The sequence below is a fragment of the Egretta garzetta genome, unplaced genomic scaffold (genome assembly GCF_000687185.1).
Source record: "Egretta garzetta isolate BGI_Z169 unplaced genomic scaffold, ASM68718v1 scaffold292, whole genome shotgun sequence".
In the NCBI taxonomy this organism is placed as follows: Eukaryota; Metazoa; Chordata; class Aves; order Pelecaniformes; family Ardeidae; genus Egretta; species Egretta garzetta.
The window spans coordinates 942,704-962,220 of record NW_009258789.1 but is presented as its reverse complement, the minus strand read 5'-3'; the positions used below and the strand labels follow the sequence as shown (position 1 = coordinate 962,220).

The window sequence follows — 19,517 nt, the reverse complement described above, 5'->3', positions numbered from 1 at the left end:
TGACCACTTTTAAGTTTTCAGAGAAAGGAACCTTCACCTGCAAAATGGATTGGTTCAGTAAAGTATACTACAACTACAAGCATTATTCCATTAAGAGCTGGTTTCCCTTGAGAGCCACCCAAAATGAAGGCGGTGTTTTGTCAGTGCCCTTTCATGAGTTTCAGTCAGATGTAAGGGGGGGGCAGGAATCTGATCTCTGCTCCTCAAGTTGATTAGAGCTCCCCCAATCCGAACTGGCCAAGGCTGCTACAGGTGCCCAGTCTGCTTCTCCGTAGCTCTCATCTGAAGCTGTCGGGAGCTGCCCTCCCTCCATGTACTGCTTACTGGCTAGCTCAGGCAGTTGTGGCTTCTGGAGCTTGTAATGGAGGTACAGCAGTCAACATTTAAACTCCTTTTATACATTTATGCCAGAGTTATTCATCAGACAAAAGACAAGACACCAGATCTTGGAGCCAAAGGACAAAAGAGGAGGAAAAAAAAGCCAGATACAGGAAAGGTAGGTGGTTTCTTTGTCATGTTACTTTATGTAACTTCACATAACTGTTGCCATAGGAACATTATGCAGGGTACACTTATGGTTTGGCTTTATGGTGTTCTCCATGTACCAAAATATTACTTTAAGTATTTAGTAAAACATTAACCTTGCTCCTTTTTTTTTTTTCCTTTTTAAGTGTTGCACACAGTAAAAAGCTACTGCTCAGCTTCCAACCTGGTGCCTGGTTTTGGAAGCTTTTAACTTCAAAGGAGAAAGCCTTCTGCATTCTTGTCTAGGCAGCTGAAGTCCCAAGTTACTTATCTTCTCTGGGTCACACCGACAGCATCTTCTCACCTACCACTGAAAGGAAGATCTGATTTCTTGAGTATCAAACACACTCTGAAAGCTGTCAATTCACATGACATATTGCATGTTAAATAACTCAAGTAAAACTCAAGTAAAAATCCATTTTAACTTTGCTGTATTTATATACTATATAAATTTTACATGCTATATATTTACAGTGGGGCAAGTGCTTTTTATCTTTAAAAAAACAAAGATCAAACTTTAGACATCTCTGAACAACACAGCTTGTATAAACCAGACAGATTATTCAGATGAACTGTATTTAATACAGGTTCCCCACTCATCTCCTGATGCAGGACCAGTGAATAATAAGTGCATCACAGTTTGATAGCATTTAATAATAAAAATAAAAATCACAGTATGAATTTGTCTGTAACTAGACACTTTAGAGAGACAAAACAGACAACTGAGACTTAAGACAAGTGACAGTATATTAAGAAAATGTAATAAAAACATATGGAAGAGTATACAAATAGTCTTGAGAGATACATTCAGAACTGCATATTCATTGTTTCACAACGTTGAAAACCAGAAGATTTTCTTCAGATCTTGAATATAACGCAGATGTGAAGTAAATTAGTTTCTAGTGTCAGACATCACAGAAAAAAGATGCAGCTCTTGCAAAACCCTAGTTATTTGAGAGCTTGTGAAATTTTAAATAAGTCTTTAAATTAAATATACAGACTGTCAGTTGCAATTTTTATAATTCCTGGTCGCTCTTGCACCAGATGTCTAACTTGGAGTAACATTACATGAATAACATAAAGTCAACCTGAGTCTGTAATTAAGCAGCATTTGAGATGGTCTATTCCAGGGCATTATCTCACATCAGTGAGATGTTTATGTGGTAATTTACAATGTTCAGCAGTTGTAAAAAGTTTCCACCCTTTTGGATTAGAAGTATATTTTTAAAAAAGAAAGTCTCGTTAAAAACTAAAAAAAAGTTCTTTCATGGTAAAATTCTGTACAGAAATGTTAAGCACCACTTATGACTGGATTTTGTCTTGATGGTAATTGTTTCGATAATAAAAGTTAAGTTTTGATGGTCAGTATTGGTAACGTCAGGGTTTGATGGTCAGTATTGGTAACGTCGGGGTTTGATGGTCAATATTGGTAACGTCGGGGTTTGATGGTCAATATTGGTAATGTCAAGTTTGATGGTCAATATTGGTAATGTCAAGTTTGATGGTCAGAAGTTGTTGGTTTTGATGGTAGGTTTAGTTTAAGTATTGAAGGCTTCCGTCAGTAAGCTCCGCATCTGAAAGACAAAAGGAAGCAATGTCACTCTCTGTCATGGCATTCAACATAAAACTGTCTCTCAGTGGTTTGATTTCTGAAAGAGACGTCTCAAACCTGCACACAGCTCTGTCTGCGCTGTGACTACAGGATCCTACTGACTTGCAGAAGTGGCTCCCTCACATTTGAACTGGCTGCATTTCAGCTCTGTGCTAAGATTGGTGAACTGTACAGAGTATTAGGAGAAAGCTACCTGCTTTAATAGCAAATGGTAGGCCTTAGGTAAGTTAAATTTAGTTGAAGTTTTGCCTAGACAGCATCCTTGTTTTACTAAAGGTCTTGTCGTCAAGCTGACCAAATCCTACCGGCAAAACCAGAAGCCTTCACCAACTTGCTGGAGCAAACATGTAAGAATGTAGGAAATGTAGCAGCTTTAAAGCTGCTTCTCCTATCCTATCTATCTGGATTTTTCTTAAATCACAAGTTATCACTAGCCACTTTAATCCTTATTAATTTATTCGAAGTAACATGAATCCTGGTGAAAAGGCACAACCTAACAATTCTTTCTCAGTTAGTATCTAGTCTGTCCCTAGCTTGTTTGAGAGGTCAATACCCTCTGAAAACACACTGCCAAAGTGGCCTTTATTGAGATTAGATTCCATCGTTCAGAGAATCCTACTTGAGACACTTTAAAAAAAAAATAAAATAAAAATTGACCTTTCACAAGATGAAGCTAGTTAACATCCAAGACTTAAAAAAATGGCTTTTCACAGCCCTCATATCCCACTTGTGTTGCCAGCAATATATCAAAGGGGGGTACTCTCTTTATCAATTAACCTCTGCTTCGCCTACATAGCCCAGTAAGCTTCATGCCCCTCCCTGACATGTGTAATGAGATGCAAGACATTTACTTTCTTACTATACTTTTGGCTGGTTCAGAAAAAAACGAGTTTGCCATCTGCTGGCCAGAGAATTCACTAAAGCCAAACAAGTATCGAGCAGCTGCATATTGTTCTGTTCAGTTCCTGATTTATCAGCTAGAACAGAGATGCTTTTAAAAAGTTCAATAAGGATTAGTTTGGCATTAAGTGTCATAAAAAAAAGTATTTTTAGAACTAGTATTTGAAAGATCTCAATTCAGTCCTCCTTAAATCTTCCTTGTTAAAGAGATAAATACCATTAAATTTTACAGGAAGAATGTGTGAACAATCAGCTTTCCCTCCATTCCGTATTTTCAGAATAAAACTTTTGGTTGTCTATGTCCTAAAATACAATTGTTGGTTTTCCACAAATGCACTTCCTCTTTGCCTCAAGCAAACTTTTCAGTGCAAGAATGTACTGACTGTGGCAATTTACCTCAATGTGGAAACCACAAGGAGTTTCTGAAAATTAAAATCTCTTCCAAGATTAAACTTCTCCAAATTGTGAAATGCAAAAGATGAATTCTTTTGTTTTCTGTGCCAGAATGACATTTTCAACACTGGCCTATTAATGAACAGGATTGTCACTGACTATTAACTCGGTTCTTAAATTGTGGACAGGTATAAAATGTAGAAAATTTAAAAATAAAATTTGCTTTTGGATAGTGAGCTGCCTTCACGGACTACTACAGTTATCTGTAAGAGTAAAATAGATGGCTGGGGGGGGTTGTTTGTTCACTAAAATATCAGAGTAACTGGGACTGGCTTTATGTCAGATAATGGGAATTTCAGGAGGTGTTACTTTCATAATAAACACTTCCATGGGAATTGTTGTCAGATATGATTTTAGATGTTGAATTTGTTGCAGCATGCAATCTTCACTGTGTAATTCTAGAGCTATTTAAACTGTATTATCTACTGAGAGCCCATGATAAGCAATAGCAGACAGTTCAGCGTAGATTCAGTCAGGCACTCAAGTTTGTATTTGGTTTTTTATAAAAAGCACCAAGCTGACTTTTTCAATATTAAAAACTGGGAGAGAGCTGTTTCTTCAGCCCACTTCTCTGTATTTTTAAGCCTATGCTAACAGAAAAGAACCACAAGTAAATAAAACCATAGCAGGAATTTAACATACTCTCCAGCTGTTAAATTGCAAAGCATCCTCTGGAAGGTTAACAACTGTGAATTCAGTGTGCTTAGGAAAGGGCAGATCTACATCTGAAATGGTATTTCAGTATTATCACCAACTGATGTTGCTCTGAATAAGCAGTCAGCACTGTTTCTATGTTATGAGATAGATGAAGGTAGGATTTTATTTAAATAGATTACTCTGCCAGTCATTTTTAGGAAGATGTGTTTCACTACAGTATTACTAGCCTGGAAGTCTCGTGTCATCATCTTCTATCTTGACTACTGAAATTTCTGTCTACCTACTAGATTTTTTTCGAAATACAGTTAGTTGCTCAAGGTTTTCTTTCCTAATTAGTTGGACTGAAATTAATAAGGTTTCTTGCATCTCTCCCACTTGTTTGCCACTTAACCATCAGATCAAATTAAAATAATTTGCCCTTCAACCCCTTCGCAGTTCTACTTCAGTTTCTTTCCTAGCAGTCATTTAAAAATGGGGGGGGGAGGAAGCCTATCAACTTCTTTTTATATTAACACAGACTGCTTGGAAGCCATGATAGAAAGCAGAGATTTCATCACACAAGTATTCAAAGATTGTTTTAAATAATAGTGTCTATGTGAATAAAAAGGAGTCCTGCAAACATCCTGTGGCCCCTTACCTTTAACATACTCATTGGATGTCACGGAGCTGTACTTCTTGCTTTCACCTGCACTGGAAGGCTTCCCTTCCTTGTAGGGTTGTTTACTGCCCTGGTTTCTGTATTGCTCACATAAATAGCCGCCTGGGGGACAGGATTCTTCCTTCTTCTCCCGTGTTTTCTTCTGGAAATGAGGCTCTAAATATTCCAATAAGCCTTTCAGTTTCCTGATGTGTTTCTTCTTTTTCTTCTTTTTCTTACGTTTGCGATTGTCATTGTCAAAGCGGAGCACAGAGAAATCCAAATCATAAAGTCTGAAGGGAACATGCAAGTTAAAAATAGAAAAACAGATGTGGCACTTGATGCATATATGAAGCGTTATTTATTTTACCACAGGTGATGACTTGCAGTGTGTCAGCTATTTTGTGGTAATTTCTGCACATCTAACTTTAGATGCAGCAAACTTAAGCCCTCAGATTGAAGGACAATAGGTCCTGGTTTGTACACAAATCATTAACAGTGGCTAGTTGTGGAATATGTGGAATTAAAAAAAATAAATAAATTGTTGTAACCTAATCAAGAACAGTGTGCAGATGTGATTCTAACTATGTGGTCTAGATCTAGTGTTCTAACACAATTCAGCAATAGCTTTCCTATCATCACTTGACCAACCTAATGACACAATCCCCACACAGATTATGCTACATAAATAACTTAGAAACAATGGAGAAAAGGCCGACATGAGAAACACCCAGAAAAGAATTAGGAAAAAAAATTGCTGATTATGCTGGAATCCTTGCTTACTTGTAATCCTTCTCTCGATGTTTATCTTTGGACTTCTTTTTCTTCTTGACCTTCTTATATTTTTTCATTCTTTGGTCACCTATCTTTCGGCATTTCTTTTCTATTTCGCTTCCGCTTCCTTCTGCATGGGTGTATTTTCTTTTGCTGTTTCTTAGTTTTTCATTTTCCCGGCAAGAGTCCTCAAAATGAGCTGACACAGCTGGAAATGAATGCCTTTCACGGGAATATTTTTCGGATTGCTGCTGAGGTACTAAACAATTATGCGAGTTTGCTCTGTGGCTACTAACATGATGTACATCTTCCTCTCTAGAGAGCGTGTTGTGAGGCCACCTACTTTTGCTATGATAATCCTTATACGACCTGTTGTTGTAAGATTGACTCGATTTGTCAAAGTCTTTATCAACATGAGAGGACTTCCTACTATCTCTTGTTCCATGAGACGAATAATAATCATTGTAATATCTGCATTTATCCCATCTGCGTGGCTCATCTTGATAGTACCTTTCTCTACTCCATGTTCTCTCTCCTTTGTAGTAATAATACCTATTTCTGTCCTGTTCTGTTCTTTCTCTGCTTCGTGATCTATAACGAGAATATTTTCCTGAGCTTTTGCTAGTATTTGGACTGTTTCTTTCGTTGTAAGAAGGTCTGTATTTGCTTTCAATGCAATATTCCTGCTTATACCGATTTTGCTTATTTGTTTCGACACTACGAGAGCACGCCCGCTTCTGGGAATATTCATCTGGTTTGGTTCTGTTTTGTCTCTCTTTCTCCTTCTCATCAGTGTCAGAGTTTTCTCTCTTCTTTCGGTAGTGGTCCTTTTCAGTTTTTTGAGAGTCATGTATTTTTTTCTTGTATTTTTTCCTATGTTTATCATCTTCACATTTTTTATTACTTAGTCCCTCAGTTTCTCTCGAAAACTGACTCTCCAGAACTTTATCCAGCTTCATGATAGAAGAGTCGTTAACTGGTGGTACTTCGACGTAGTTATTAGAAACATCATTCATATCTTGGCATTTATCTGTAGTATCTAGAGATGCCAGTTTTTTAGAACTACATTCAATGTCAGACTTCATAGAAATTTGGTCTAATTTTTCATCACTCTCAGGAGAAGGATTTTCTTTTGAAATGAGTTCAGGTTCTTTTGATCTTCTTAGCTTGTCTTTGTCTCTAGTATCTTCAGATTCACACTGCCTGAGGAATCCATCTTCTGCGTCCAAGGATTTTTTCCTAACCTTGTGTTGACCATTGATGTTGGGATGTGCATTACCAGCTGTTGTTATAATACTTTCAGGAACTTCAACTTTGGTGGAGATAGTTTCAGAATCTGATTGACTGAAAAGATTCTCAACATCAGAGCTAAAGCTGGAAGGAACTTTCCTGGATTCTTCATAAGCAAGCAGCGCTTCCATCACTACTGTTTCCATAAGAGTATCATTCTCAGAAGATTTCTGAGTTCCAGGGACACTGCACAAAATAAAGACAAATTTTTCACTTGAAAAGTCCATTTAAAAGATGAATGTTAGGAGTAAAATCCCCTTAGGTAAAAAATTGGTGGCTACTGGAAAACTCTGAAAGAAATTCCCTTTAGAAACCCATCCTTACACCTTCCTAAGCTCCCAGAGGTGGTGTTTTTTTCTCTTGATTCTGCAAGTATTGCATTAAAAAAACCACACCCAACACATCTGTCTTCCTCCACTTGCCGCTCTGAATCACATCAATAGCCAAAACCACTATATTTGCTCTCCCCCCAACTAGAAAGAAGTAAAAGCAAATGGGAGAGCAGATGGTGGGAATCTACATTCAGACATTCTAGGATGGAAAAAAAAGGGAAAAGAGGAATAGAAAAAGTATTCCAGACAGTGGAAAAAAATAGAAAAACATTCTGTGAAGAAACACAAGTTTTCTGAGAGGTATCCACCTGTATTTAGTATCACAATAATATATGCCGATGTTTGCAACACTAGATGTACAGTGTGGAATTCTCTGTACTGATTTAAACCTTTCTGTTAAATAGTATTAGTAGACAGGTAGAACAATGATAAACTTGTACGAAATTTTGTTTAATTGCAGTGTACTCATTTTACCTTATTTCTTCTGATAAGCTGTTCAACTGGCTGTACGTAAGAGATTCTAAGATTATTTCTTGAGGAACTGGTGACAAAGCTATAGGCATCTATAATTAAAACACAGAAGTTGACAGAAAAAACCACTATCTTTAGTAGGAAATTTGAGTTATATGCACTAACCCCATTTTGCACATCACCCCCCTCACCCTCCCCAAATATATTTATGAAGCTTATGAAGTATTATCCCAGCTGAGCTTCCCTTAAGTTGACATGTTCCCATATATCAGCTCAGCTATGCAAATTCTAATGGGATAATAGCACAAAGTGTTATGATGACATTTGTACTGTGTGTTTTCTTGATATTTCACATGAATTAGAAACATAATACTCCTGAATATTGAATACATCATAGGTGAGAAATTCTAGATGGAACAAACATAACTCACCGTTTCAAGCAATCCATTTGTCTTAGAAAAGAAAATCTCAGATGGTTTAATAGTTTCGACTTGGCAAGTAGAGTCATCAAGTTTCAGTCCATTTTCTTTAGATTCGTTATCTAAACTAATAGCACCATTTAGTGAATCATTTTTTGGCAGCTCGTGCTGGGCTCTTTCTTCTTCAACATTCTGACAGGAAGAATGGGAATTCTGCAAGGTACGGACCACCTTTCCAATCAAAATTCCATTAGAAGGTATTATGTTGCAATTCCTTTTAAACAAGCCCTTCGACTCCTCAGATTTTCCTGAAGATTCTGCACCATAAGGGACTGCAGTATTAGAGCTGAGTGTGGGATTTCCGTTCACTGCTGGCTCAACAAAAATTTCATCAGGAACTTCCTGTTTGGAAACGTTAGTAGCAACTGACACTGTAGATGCATTTGAGGTAGACTCTGCTGCAGAATAATTTGTAATTGTGGATGAAGGAACAGGCTTGCTCAGATCCTCGTACTCCGCAGCACTGGTAAGACAGTCAGGTTGTGACACAGTCTGACGTGCAGGCAATTTGTTATGAATACTGATAGTGATCTTCTGGGTTTTTGATGGATCAGTAATTGAAGGCCTGGTAATTGCCCAGTTTTGAACACAAGCTGTTGGCGGAGCTGAAGATGGCCTTTTTAGGGTGACGCCAATGGTACTTGGATCCTCTTTTAGGGGTCCATTTCCATTTAAACGACTTGAATTCTGTATTTAAAAAGAAGAGATCCTAAGATGAATATGTGCAAACACACAGCATTTAAAGTTTTAAAACATGAAATTCTCCTACTAAATATTTCTACAAATTCCCTCAACATCTAAGAAGAAAATACATCCCCTTTCAAATATAAAACTACGTCCAACAAGTGTGTTTAATTCCTGCTTTTCGTTTACTGCATATGGGTATCAAATGAGCATCAATTTTGAAACCCGCCCAAACAACACCAACTGAAGCTATTTCCAAATATTATTTTGCCCTTTAAACATTCCCTGAAAACACTGGAATAATTGTTCTGGTACTCAGGAACAAGACAATTTGTTTTCACTGTCTCAGCTAAAGTGACACTGATGGGTGGGGGAAATAATTTAGGATTAGCCACTGCTTGCATAAATCTGGCTAAGGCATGAGGGCTATAAAGAAAGCTGCAGTGTGGGAAGGAAAATAGAACTCAAGATGATAAAAAACAACAACAACCAATCCCCACACCAAAACAAAAAAATACTATCAATTTGGTGCCATTATCTGCCCCCCTCAAATTACCTTAATCATATGAGGAGGAAGTCGTGGTCCCATAAATCCAGCCTGCTTACTATTATTTCCCCGCTGACCGAGGAACGAACGGGGATACGACGGTGCTGGCAAATAAAATGCACGTTCTCCGAGTGTCAAATCATAGCGCCTTGGGAAGAGAGCAGTGATCTTAGTTTAGAGTTTTTCTTTCATCCTATTCCTGGATTAAACCCCATCCTATAGTTTCATAGGAACAGTTCATGAGACACAGAACACATATGGAAGACTTAACCAAGCCAACAAACTGAAAGTTATGTAATGGTCTTCCTAAAACAACCATCATTTGCAGAGCAATAACTCATTCTTACACCATCTATGGCCTTAATTTCTCCTCTTTTCCAAATTAGCTAGCCACAGAGAGCAGATACATAGCAATGTACGCAAGTGCAGCAATCTAAGGCCAAGCAAGCAATGAAAGATAATAAACGACATGGGGAATTTCAGGTTAGACAGGACTGAATTATACAATAGTAATCTTTTCCTAGGGCAGAAACACCTGAAAAGAAGAAAAATGTCAGTAACAGGGAAGTAAATATATTGTGAATACATTTAGTATTTGTTATTACCTGATATAAAATAGTACATAAGCTTGCTGATTCAGAACTGTTTTGATATCAGAAAGGTCCACCGAAGCATCATTCATCCGATACCAAAGTCCATTACCAGCCTGCAAATAAGGACAATGGTATCTTTAGATGAACTGCCTGTTTTCCAAATGACATCACAGATAGAATACTACAGAACAAAATATACCAAAACAAATCAAACAGAACATATAACGCAACTTTTTCCCCTAAAACCAGTGGTTACCAGTAACATTTAGATTTGTCAGCACAGATTTTATCCTGTTAGAAACCAAGCTGATATCTACCTTTATGAAGCAGAGATAGTGTCCTGCATTACAGTTGAAACCACTATGCACAAGAACCGCATATAAAGCATAGATGAGTGGTTCTCCAATTGACTGAGACATATACGCTCGAAGATCCAAATATTCAGGGTATTTTACATCCTAAACACAGACCAAGAAGATTCAATAATTATCCTGAAATACTTCATGGAACAGCCTAAAAAAACCTCTTCTAAGACACAGACTAGGATTATACAAATATATTTTTTGATTCATTTAAAAATGCCTATTCTCATAAACAACATATAATAATTTACGTTCCAGAGAACTGTTTTATACAGAATTAGCTCTTTAAGAGTAAGGTATATTCTTATGATCACATAGGAACTTTATCGTTATTAAAAAAGAAAGAAGCAGCCATAGTAGTTATATTGACTTTTCTTAGACTATAGTTATTAGTCTATAGTTACTGCCTGCAAAAGTTAACAACTTTTAAACAAGTATTCATCTTTGGGAAATCTCCCATTCCAAGAAGAAAAGGTTGCATTACTGCTGTAAGTATACCTTGTTGATCTTTCCACCTGTAAAATTTGCAAATCTTTTCAGTGATATTGTAAGAACATTGGAAGAACGATGTATTGTGTACCGCTTTGATGCAGGAACCATCTTTTTACACCTTAAAAACAAGCACAGACAAATGTTTAACAGTATATTCTTCCCCCCTCCAAGAAGTCAAACAAATTTTCATCTCTCACACATACTTATGCTATTTGAATGATATTTACTTGCATAATGTTTTTTTCTTTTCATAAATCCATACACTGCATTTCAGGTTTGTAAATAGAGAGAAGATAGCAGGATATAAGAGGACAGCTCTACAGAACAAAGAATAAAGGATTTAGAACATTATCTTTTGATAGCCAAACAAATGTCTGAACACGTATCTTTGTTATCCCAAAAAGGCTTCCCAACAATTTGGTGCAAAGCAGGACCAGGAATCTCTCAGTGGAGCACTACACCAGAATGCGAGGCCAAGTACCAGTTCTCGTTACACCAAAGTGGCTATTTTGAACATGTCCTGGCTACATTCTTTCAGCTTTCTGCTGGAATGCAAATATTAGAAGTGGAACGAGAGTGTCTCGGTCCCCAGGACCAGAAACTGCAAATAACTTCCAAAACGGTTCATGTATCAACATAAAAAACACAATGGCAGGAAATAGTCATTCTGCAGGAGGGAGACATTGGACAGTAGTAAGTCTTCATGCACTGAGGTTGCCTGGAAAGACACTGAAACCTTTTGCAGTCCTTTGAAACAAAATTGTGAACTGTTAAGTTTGTGCATTGCACGCTCAAAAGGTAGGAGGTACAGAGTGAGCCGTGAAATTCCACCAATAGTACAGAGAAAGACTGCAACATGTCAGTTTACACCAAGAAAAATACTGCTGTTAACAAAAAAAAAAAGAATTAAAGTCTCTTTTCAGACTCTGATGTCAAAATGCAAGGCAGAGAATCCCAAACTGATGGAGAATGCCTATCAACAACAGCAACAAAAACAAAAAACAAAACCAAAACAAACAAACAAAACAAACAAACAAAAAAAAGAGACCCACACAGAATAAGGGAAAAAAAAAAGTTTTATAAAATTCTGTGAAACTTGTAAATAGATACAAGGTTTTGAGGCAGCAATCTTTATTAGAAAAGTTCATGGTAGACAAGAAAAGGAAAAGGTTAATTAGGAAAAACTTAAAAGTAATAGAGTAGTTTACCAGCAATGGAGAAGATACTGTACATATGCTAAACTTTTCCTTTTAAACTCACAAAAAGACTGAAAATTATAGTTTTGTGTGTGACTAAACTGATCACACTCCACGTTAATGAAGGATCACACAAGTCAGATGTGAGGTGCTTATTAGTTATCTTACTCTTCCTCAGCCATAGTCTGTAAACTATGAGAATTCTTCATACATTACGTGTTGCTTATTAGGATCCCACAGACTAAAAAGAACCTGGGACTAAGTTGTTGTAATAGCTATTGGATGCTCTTTATTTAACAACTGTGTTCAAGTGTACTAATTAACTTAGAGTTTCCAACAACAAAAAGCAGGTATTGCATTTTTCATTTAGAAGGATCAGACAGGAGTGTTACAGAACCGAGCCTGGCAGTCTCTGCTTTTCTGAGTTTATGTTTGAGTAACAGCTTCTTTTGCCAAAATAGCTTATACAAATGTTCATAGAAACATTTTACATATTGATTAGCATATAGGACATCTTAACTCCATATGCTTTCACTAAGTGTAGGTTAGGTTTAGGGTGGCTTATTTTGGACAGCAGCAGTTTGCAGGTTTTACAATTCAAGAACTGTGCATGACATTGTTCAGTAAGCCAGCAGAGGCTGCTAATAACTATCACTGAGTCTGTTCACATTCACCGAGACCCAGTCTCTCCTTGTTTCACAGTGAGTCCCTGGGACCTTCAGGAAGCTGATGCTGCCTCCCACCCCAAATTGCTGTCCACAGCTCTGTGCTTCAGCTCACTGCTACTTATTGGACATGCCTTTTCACTTCTGGCCACGCGAGTATTTCAGTGTGCAGCTTCAAACTTAGGAAGGCTGACAAGCCCCAGTGTAGACAATACTAGGAATAAAGTCTAATGTGAGCTTAATGGCCACAATTCTTAACAGTGTATTTCCAAATATCCAAGCAGAAACACAGAAATTACTCTCTTGGAAACAAATTTATTATTTTCCAAGCTTTGTATTATTTTAATGTATTAGTTATATACAGAAAACTAGATGAAAGAATAACAAAGAGCTGTGTCTCATTATCTTATTTCTAAATGAAGTAAACAGATAACTTATGCTCTAAGTCATACAATACATTAAACGCGTATTTAGTGTTAAGATGTAATTAGTAATAATCTTACTTGCTACACTTATAGCTATTTTCACCATCCAGTTGTTCTGGTTTCACGAATTGTTCTAGTGCTCTGGTCACAGATGTAACTGCCTGGATGAGTAAGAAAGTAGAGCACTAAGTCACTGGAAATGCAAAATTTCAAACACCTCTTAGCAGTTTATGAGAGAATTTTGCTAGTTCATACTTAAGTGACCTACTGTGAAACAGCAAACTGTGAAGGAGGCAGACACAGAGTTACCTCATATGAAAATTATTCTACTTCAAAATAAATAAATTTTGCAATACCACAAACAGCACCTGTGGTATGCTTTGGCATCAGTAACGAGAACAATCATACCCATCAGTCTAACAATAGATGTATACTGAAGTAGAATAATCAAGTATGATAGTATTACTGTTTGTATAGGTATAATAATTATTTTTCCAGCTGAAATTCAGTGGAAACATGTAGACCATTTGCATGGCTTCCACAGAAGAACGAAATCCAATCCACTCCCATCCACCACCAAGCTCTTTAGTTTTAACAGTACATGTTTTTAAGTAAAATGAATTTATTTTAGAAAGCTCTACAAGTCTTTACACATCTCAACCTATGTTCACAAAACATCTTACCTTTATATCCAAAGTAATATCAAGGAATGGCTCATATGTATCCGAAACTGCTTTGCAATTCAAGCACTTTACTGCAATCAAAATACAAATGCTTAACAATATGTGAAGGAGACTAACTGTGCAAATTTAAATTATTAATATGTATTATTTAGTTAAACTACAAACTCCTTTACTACAAACAGACAAAAAGACACAGACCGGTTTGAAGGACAGTAAGATTTTTAAAAAGTACCTCGGGATCTCAGATATCCTCCAAATATTTGATAGATAAGTGTGGTAGCTTGCGAAGATCTGTCCAGTCTGGAAATAAATTATATTCAGACTTCAGAACATTTACGGCACAGAGTTAACTCTTCAAACAATTTTTCTTTTTATGAAAACCAAGGACATAGATTTTAAATTATGATAGTAAGTGAAGGAGTAAGAGGGGCTAAAGAACATTTAAAAGTAGAATTGTTTATGCTTACTTGGTGCTTCCATTTAAGCAAGCTTTCTGCAAAGCATCAACAGTGAAACACAAGAATTCATGCGCATCCTCTTGACTGCCAAAATGGAAATGTTTTCCTATTCCTAATAAATAAGAGGGTTATTATATTTATCTCATAAAATGAAAGAAAACTCTTATTTCTAAAATCTCTCTTCTTTAAAGTATCAAAATCATTCATATGCATGAAATAATTATTTGAAAAATTAAAAAAATAAAACCATCTGAAATTACTTACTTTTAAGGCCATTGATAACAGACGTAGGTTTTATGGCATTATTGGAGCAACACAAAACTTGGTTAATATGAGTCTCCATTGTACACATCATACAGAACCCTTCTTCATGACCTGAAGAGTGAAAGAAGAAAGCATCCCAGTCTAGTCAAATATACAGTGCTACAAAAAAACCCTAAAAAAAATTATCTTTAAGTTATAGGTACAGTGTCCACTCTCCATGCCATGTTGTCTCCTCCTAAGGTGTCAATATCCCAACAGTTTTGTGACATTGTATTATGCAGAACTGTAGAGAATAAAAATGTCAATTAAATCTGTATTAAAGTGCATTTTCTGATGAGAAATCCAAGCAACTATTGCAATGTAATTTTTTTTTTTGAAGGCTGACAGGAATGTGAACTCCACAGACTGCAGAATATATGAGGAAACAATATTGACATTGATGATACAGCACTAGGAGAGAATGTGTGTTATTTTCAGCACACTGCTGTTAGGTGAGCTACATGACACAGAGCTAAGAATCCTCTGGGAGAAATGAAAGATTAAAGTAATGTATGTATTGGTATTTCTGCCCTCCTTTTTTCAACAGGATTCTTAACCAAAATCATTTTTATATATGGTAAGAAAACACAGTTAAACTTCTAGGAATAAATACTAAGATACCAGACTAGAAAGCATACAGGTGCCTTTGTAAAAATACACATATATGGATGTGAAAAGAGGCTCCTAGGCTTAAATAAATTCAAGTATAAAAATGAAATTCAAAGAACACACATTCACGGGTTTAAAAAATAGAAAATTCTATTTAGAATAAAATCAGTCTAAATTTTAATGCAGTCCCCTACAAATTTCTATTTGAGTTCATAAGAGATTAGCTTGTAGTGCTTTCTAGAGTGGCTTTTTTTTAATGGGTCAACAGTGACCATATCATTTATCACAGTATTAGTGCATTGCAGTATCTAGGCTGTGAAGCCTAAGAATCTATGATGCCAACATACTAAATTTTATCACCTTTCTACCAGCAGGAAACCCAAATGCCAAATGTTCATCAAATGCCTTGCTTTACAATGCGCTTCATTACTCACATGAAGAAAGAAATGATATTTTTTTTAAATTTTACCATGGTACACTAAATGAACAAATGCACTTTAAATGTTATTCTGAGCCTCCTGTTAATATACTCATAGAATCATTTACGTTGGAAAGGACCTTCAAAGCCAGCTTCTATAGATAAAATAGGACAACTAAGAGTTTTCTTCACAGAATCACTGTTGTTCTTTCACCCTCAGAGCTGTCCAATAGATTTATAATAACGTTAGAAAGTACTCACATGACTGGGTGTGTTCAAGAGAAAGCATGTAATTGGCAAGAGGAGGCGTGTAGGTCAAACACTGTAGAGTAGAATTAAGGAAACATGTGTTGCCGAGGTTCTGCAGTCCAACTCCAACACTTTGTGTTTGTTTCCAATCCATACAAATTTTTTCAGGTGGAAAAAGAATCCTTTGTGGTGGGGCAATTCCATCATTAACAACTGCAAGAATATTATATTTTAAGAGAGGTGTATTGGTTTTGTCTTAAAAACGGTATTTAAAAAGTAGTATTCTGCAGGAGCACCCAAAGAACCAGCTATACTCCAAAACACAAAAACATATGATGCACAGCTTTAACACTGCCACTTGAATTTGCTGGTCGATACACTGTTTTGGGCACTAGTTTATTCATCAGTTTTAATTCTTCTAATGCAAGATGAACTTACCACCCTGATTTTAATAAGTTTTGCCAGGTTTCTTTCCAGCTTTAGTCTTTAATCTGATTATTATTTCAATTATTGTTTTTTTCCTTATTGTAACTTAAACCACAAACTTACACTTGTAGTTGTATGGTAATAAATATAAGAACTAAGACAGAAAAATAAGCAAGTAACTATCACAGAAGGCAACCCTACAGATATCAGATCTCTTCCTGAGCAGTGTTATAATTAAAAGACTTGTGAATAATGGAAGCCATGAATAGCAGTGGTAAAACGTACTTTTCTCTGCATAACAGAAAAAGACTTGGATAGGTCTGTGTGATGTAAAAAGCTCCCCGTAGTTGTAGAACTGTTTAGAATCAATTAAGCTACAAATAGATTGTAAATAGATAAAACTAAGTTTTGCAACACCAGCCACTTCAGTTGCCGTAGGGGATTCACAAAATTGAAGTCTACCACTGAAGTCCTTATTCATCGTAGTCCCATTTTATAGCAGTGAAACAAGAAAGAACTGCATTTCTACTTTTGTTTTGTTTTCAAGAAAAAGAGGGGAGGACAAAAGACACACTTACTTAGATCTCTTTGGGCAAAAGGCTTAGATTTTTGAGATGATCTACAATAAATAGCACCCCCACGTCCTTTGTCCACAGAGACTTTGCTTGGATCTTCTGCAGGTGGTACCCGGCTCAAATTTGCGGTGCGTGACGTCATTTTTTTAGTACGGGGTTTCTTAGATTTGTTAGACCGCCTTGATGATGTTTTTTTAGATTTTGAAGATTTTGTCTTGTTAACTATGGTCATTGTTCATATCTGTAACAGAAGCAGAAGTTCTGGTTGACAGAAGAACGTCAAGAAGCATTCCAGAAAGAAAAGGAGAAATCCTGTCACTTAGTCTCAAAGAAATAACTTGAAGAACTAAATAGCCAATAAGAACAATTTAAAAAACAAAACAAAACAAACACACAAAAAACCCAACCAACCAACCAAAACCACCAAACTAAAACCCCAAATCTAAACACACAAAGCCGAATTTTCCATCAAAACTTTATCAATATTACTTTTAACTTCTGCAGAGCTCGCAAATGATGACATTTCTTACACTTTCATGGGATTCTAATCCATTACAGTTATGAAGTTTTTTTTTTAAAAGGAGCTGTGAGCAGTGGCACATTCAACTGCTGGCCTGTAGAGATCCAGGAGGAGCTGCTTGGCCTATCTTTTCACTCCTGGGAACCACGCACCTCTGAGACACAGAGGATGGGATATAACTCTGAGAAATCTTGGGAAAGGAGAGCAAAGAAACATTTGTAAATTTATTTCTGCCTGGGTTTCTTCTGCTTCTCCAAGAAATATTTGTTTGAATACAACTTTGGCAGCCATACTTGTGGTATTTCACACCTATCTCATTTACAACTCTTACTATCAACTGAAAAGTTGAACCAAAAAGGATCTTTTTCAGTTTTACTTATGTAAAGTTGTGCATTTTCCCCTGGCAAAACAGAGGAACGTAAGCTATAAAAGGGAAATGCTGAATGTAAAAGCAAGCAAAACAAACCCTTGGCCCTCAAGGACAAAGGTAATAACTGATAATAAGTCCTGTTTAAAATGCTGATTATCTTTAAATATGTGTAATTGTGTGTGCATAGTAAAGCGCTGAATACCTACATCATCAATTAACAAGTTCTATATTTAAATTTTTGCTACTATCTTGCTATAGCATGTAGGGCCTTTTTAAGTTTAGGGAAACTATAAACTTAACTGAGGGTTTAAGCGTGAGTTGCTTTGTTATACTGAAGTAACTGAGAGAACAAAGCATAAAGCAGTTTCAGATTTATGGCACAACTTGATTGCAACTGATAAAACTTAAGGTAGAATAAACAAAGCACAGTAAATTAGAGAACTTCCAGTCCCACAAAAGACAAATTATGTGCAAAGCCTTTAATTAGATCTTTCTCCCTTTAAATTTTCATTTTAAACTCCACTCTATACCCATTTTCCATTTCTGAGAAGATAATACACAAAACTGGAAAATTCCCTCTCATTTTACTGTGAAATGAAGACATCCTTGTCTATTTGGAAGACTAAAATGACAGTTCTCGGGCTCAGTGACTTTCAGATCAGATCCAGTTTTCAAACTGCAGATACCAGTGCCATCTCCTTTTTTCTGATGGGAAGTGTTTCAACAGCATATTTAAAATGTATTTACGGGACAAAACCACAGAATCAGAACTGCAGTGAAAGGCAAACAGAAGAACACTATCACAAAAAAGCTTGAGCGTTATATTGACCAACGAGGTAAGCCTTACGTATTTTTTAATTTGACAACTGAGTGATACATTACTAGATATCAAGCACTATACAATAGCAAATATCAACGCAAGTAAGAATAAACCAGATCCACCACTTTTTCAAAATATGTCAATATAATTCTTAATTTGGACATATGTCTTTGACAAAGAGCACAAAAACTGTAAACACCGGTATTTTTTCCTCTCCCCTTCTTCAACCTACATACAGGTTCCGTTCCTATACCACTGCTGAACATAAATGTACATCATAATGCGTACTGTTACTTCCCTGTGTGGATGTCACAGTAAAACTTTTCCCAGTATGAGACTGAAAAGCAAAACAGCTAAAAACCAGTTACTTTCCTCCCATCTGGAGTTTTGCATCAGCCTTGTTTAGGTTTTTTTAGTAGTCTCATTACGAAACACATCAGTTATGACTTGGATCTAAATATTTATATTTGGTCTCTGCTTTGCATACAATCAATCACAGCTCAGGAAGATTTTACACAAGATCCCATTCACAAAACTGCGTTTAACCAGGGAGTAGCGATTACCTCATTACAAAACAAACATTTTCAGCAGCGACTGTAAAAAACCCAAACCAATAAAACCCCATACACACACAAAGCCACCTAGGTAGAAATAAGGAGCAACAGAAAACTATTACAGCATAGGTATGAAAACCGGGCACGCTTGCGTCTCCAAATTACAAACTACACTTCCACACCGCAAATTGACTGAAAGCAAAAAAAATAAATAAATAAATAAAAGGAAAAGGAAATGAAGAAACACCCCAAACATACGCACGCTAGTTTTGCTCTCATTAAAAAATAATCCAGCCACCCAGCCAGGAGACGCGAAATTAATGAATTAATGCTCACTTTACCCTTAATTGGAAGCCAATTACGTACGTGGGGTACCGAGTAACTTCCAGCTCTCCTTGCCCCGGTGTCCCGAGGCCAGCAGAGCTCCTGGGAGCCGCC

General features: G+C 36.5%; 1 protein-coding gene across 1 annotated transcript; it reads right to left on the bottom strand.

Moving 5' to 3' along the window:
• Positions 1–2,049: 2,049 nt before the first annotated feature.
• USP42 (ubiquitin specific peptidase 42) lies at positions 2,050–17,047 on the bottom strand. The gene is made up of 16 exons (XM_035889249.1): positions 16,819–17,047; positions 15,827–16,027; positions 14,500–14,610; positions 14,245–14,347; positions 14,010–14,077; positions 13,778–13,848; positions 13,173–13,255; positions 10,815–10,926; positions 10,272–10,412; positions 9,967–10,067; positions 9,371–9,509; positions 8,083–8,817; positions 7,655–7,743; positions 5,568–7,034; positions 4,785–5,077; positions 2,050–2,099 (listed from the first exon to the last, which is right to left on the bottom strand). The coding sequence occupies exons 1-16, from the start codon at positions 17,045–17,047 to the stop codon at positions 2,059–2,061; spliced, it is 3,984 nt and encodes a 1,327-aa protein (XP_035745142.1). The 3' UTR covers positions 2,050–2,058.
• Between the last annotated feature and the right edge of the window lie 2,470 nt (positions 17,048–19,517).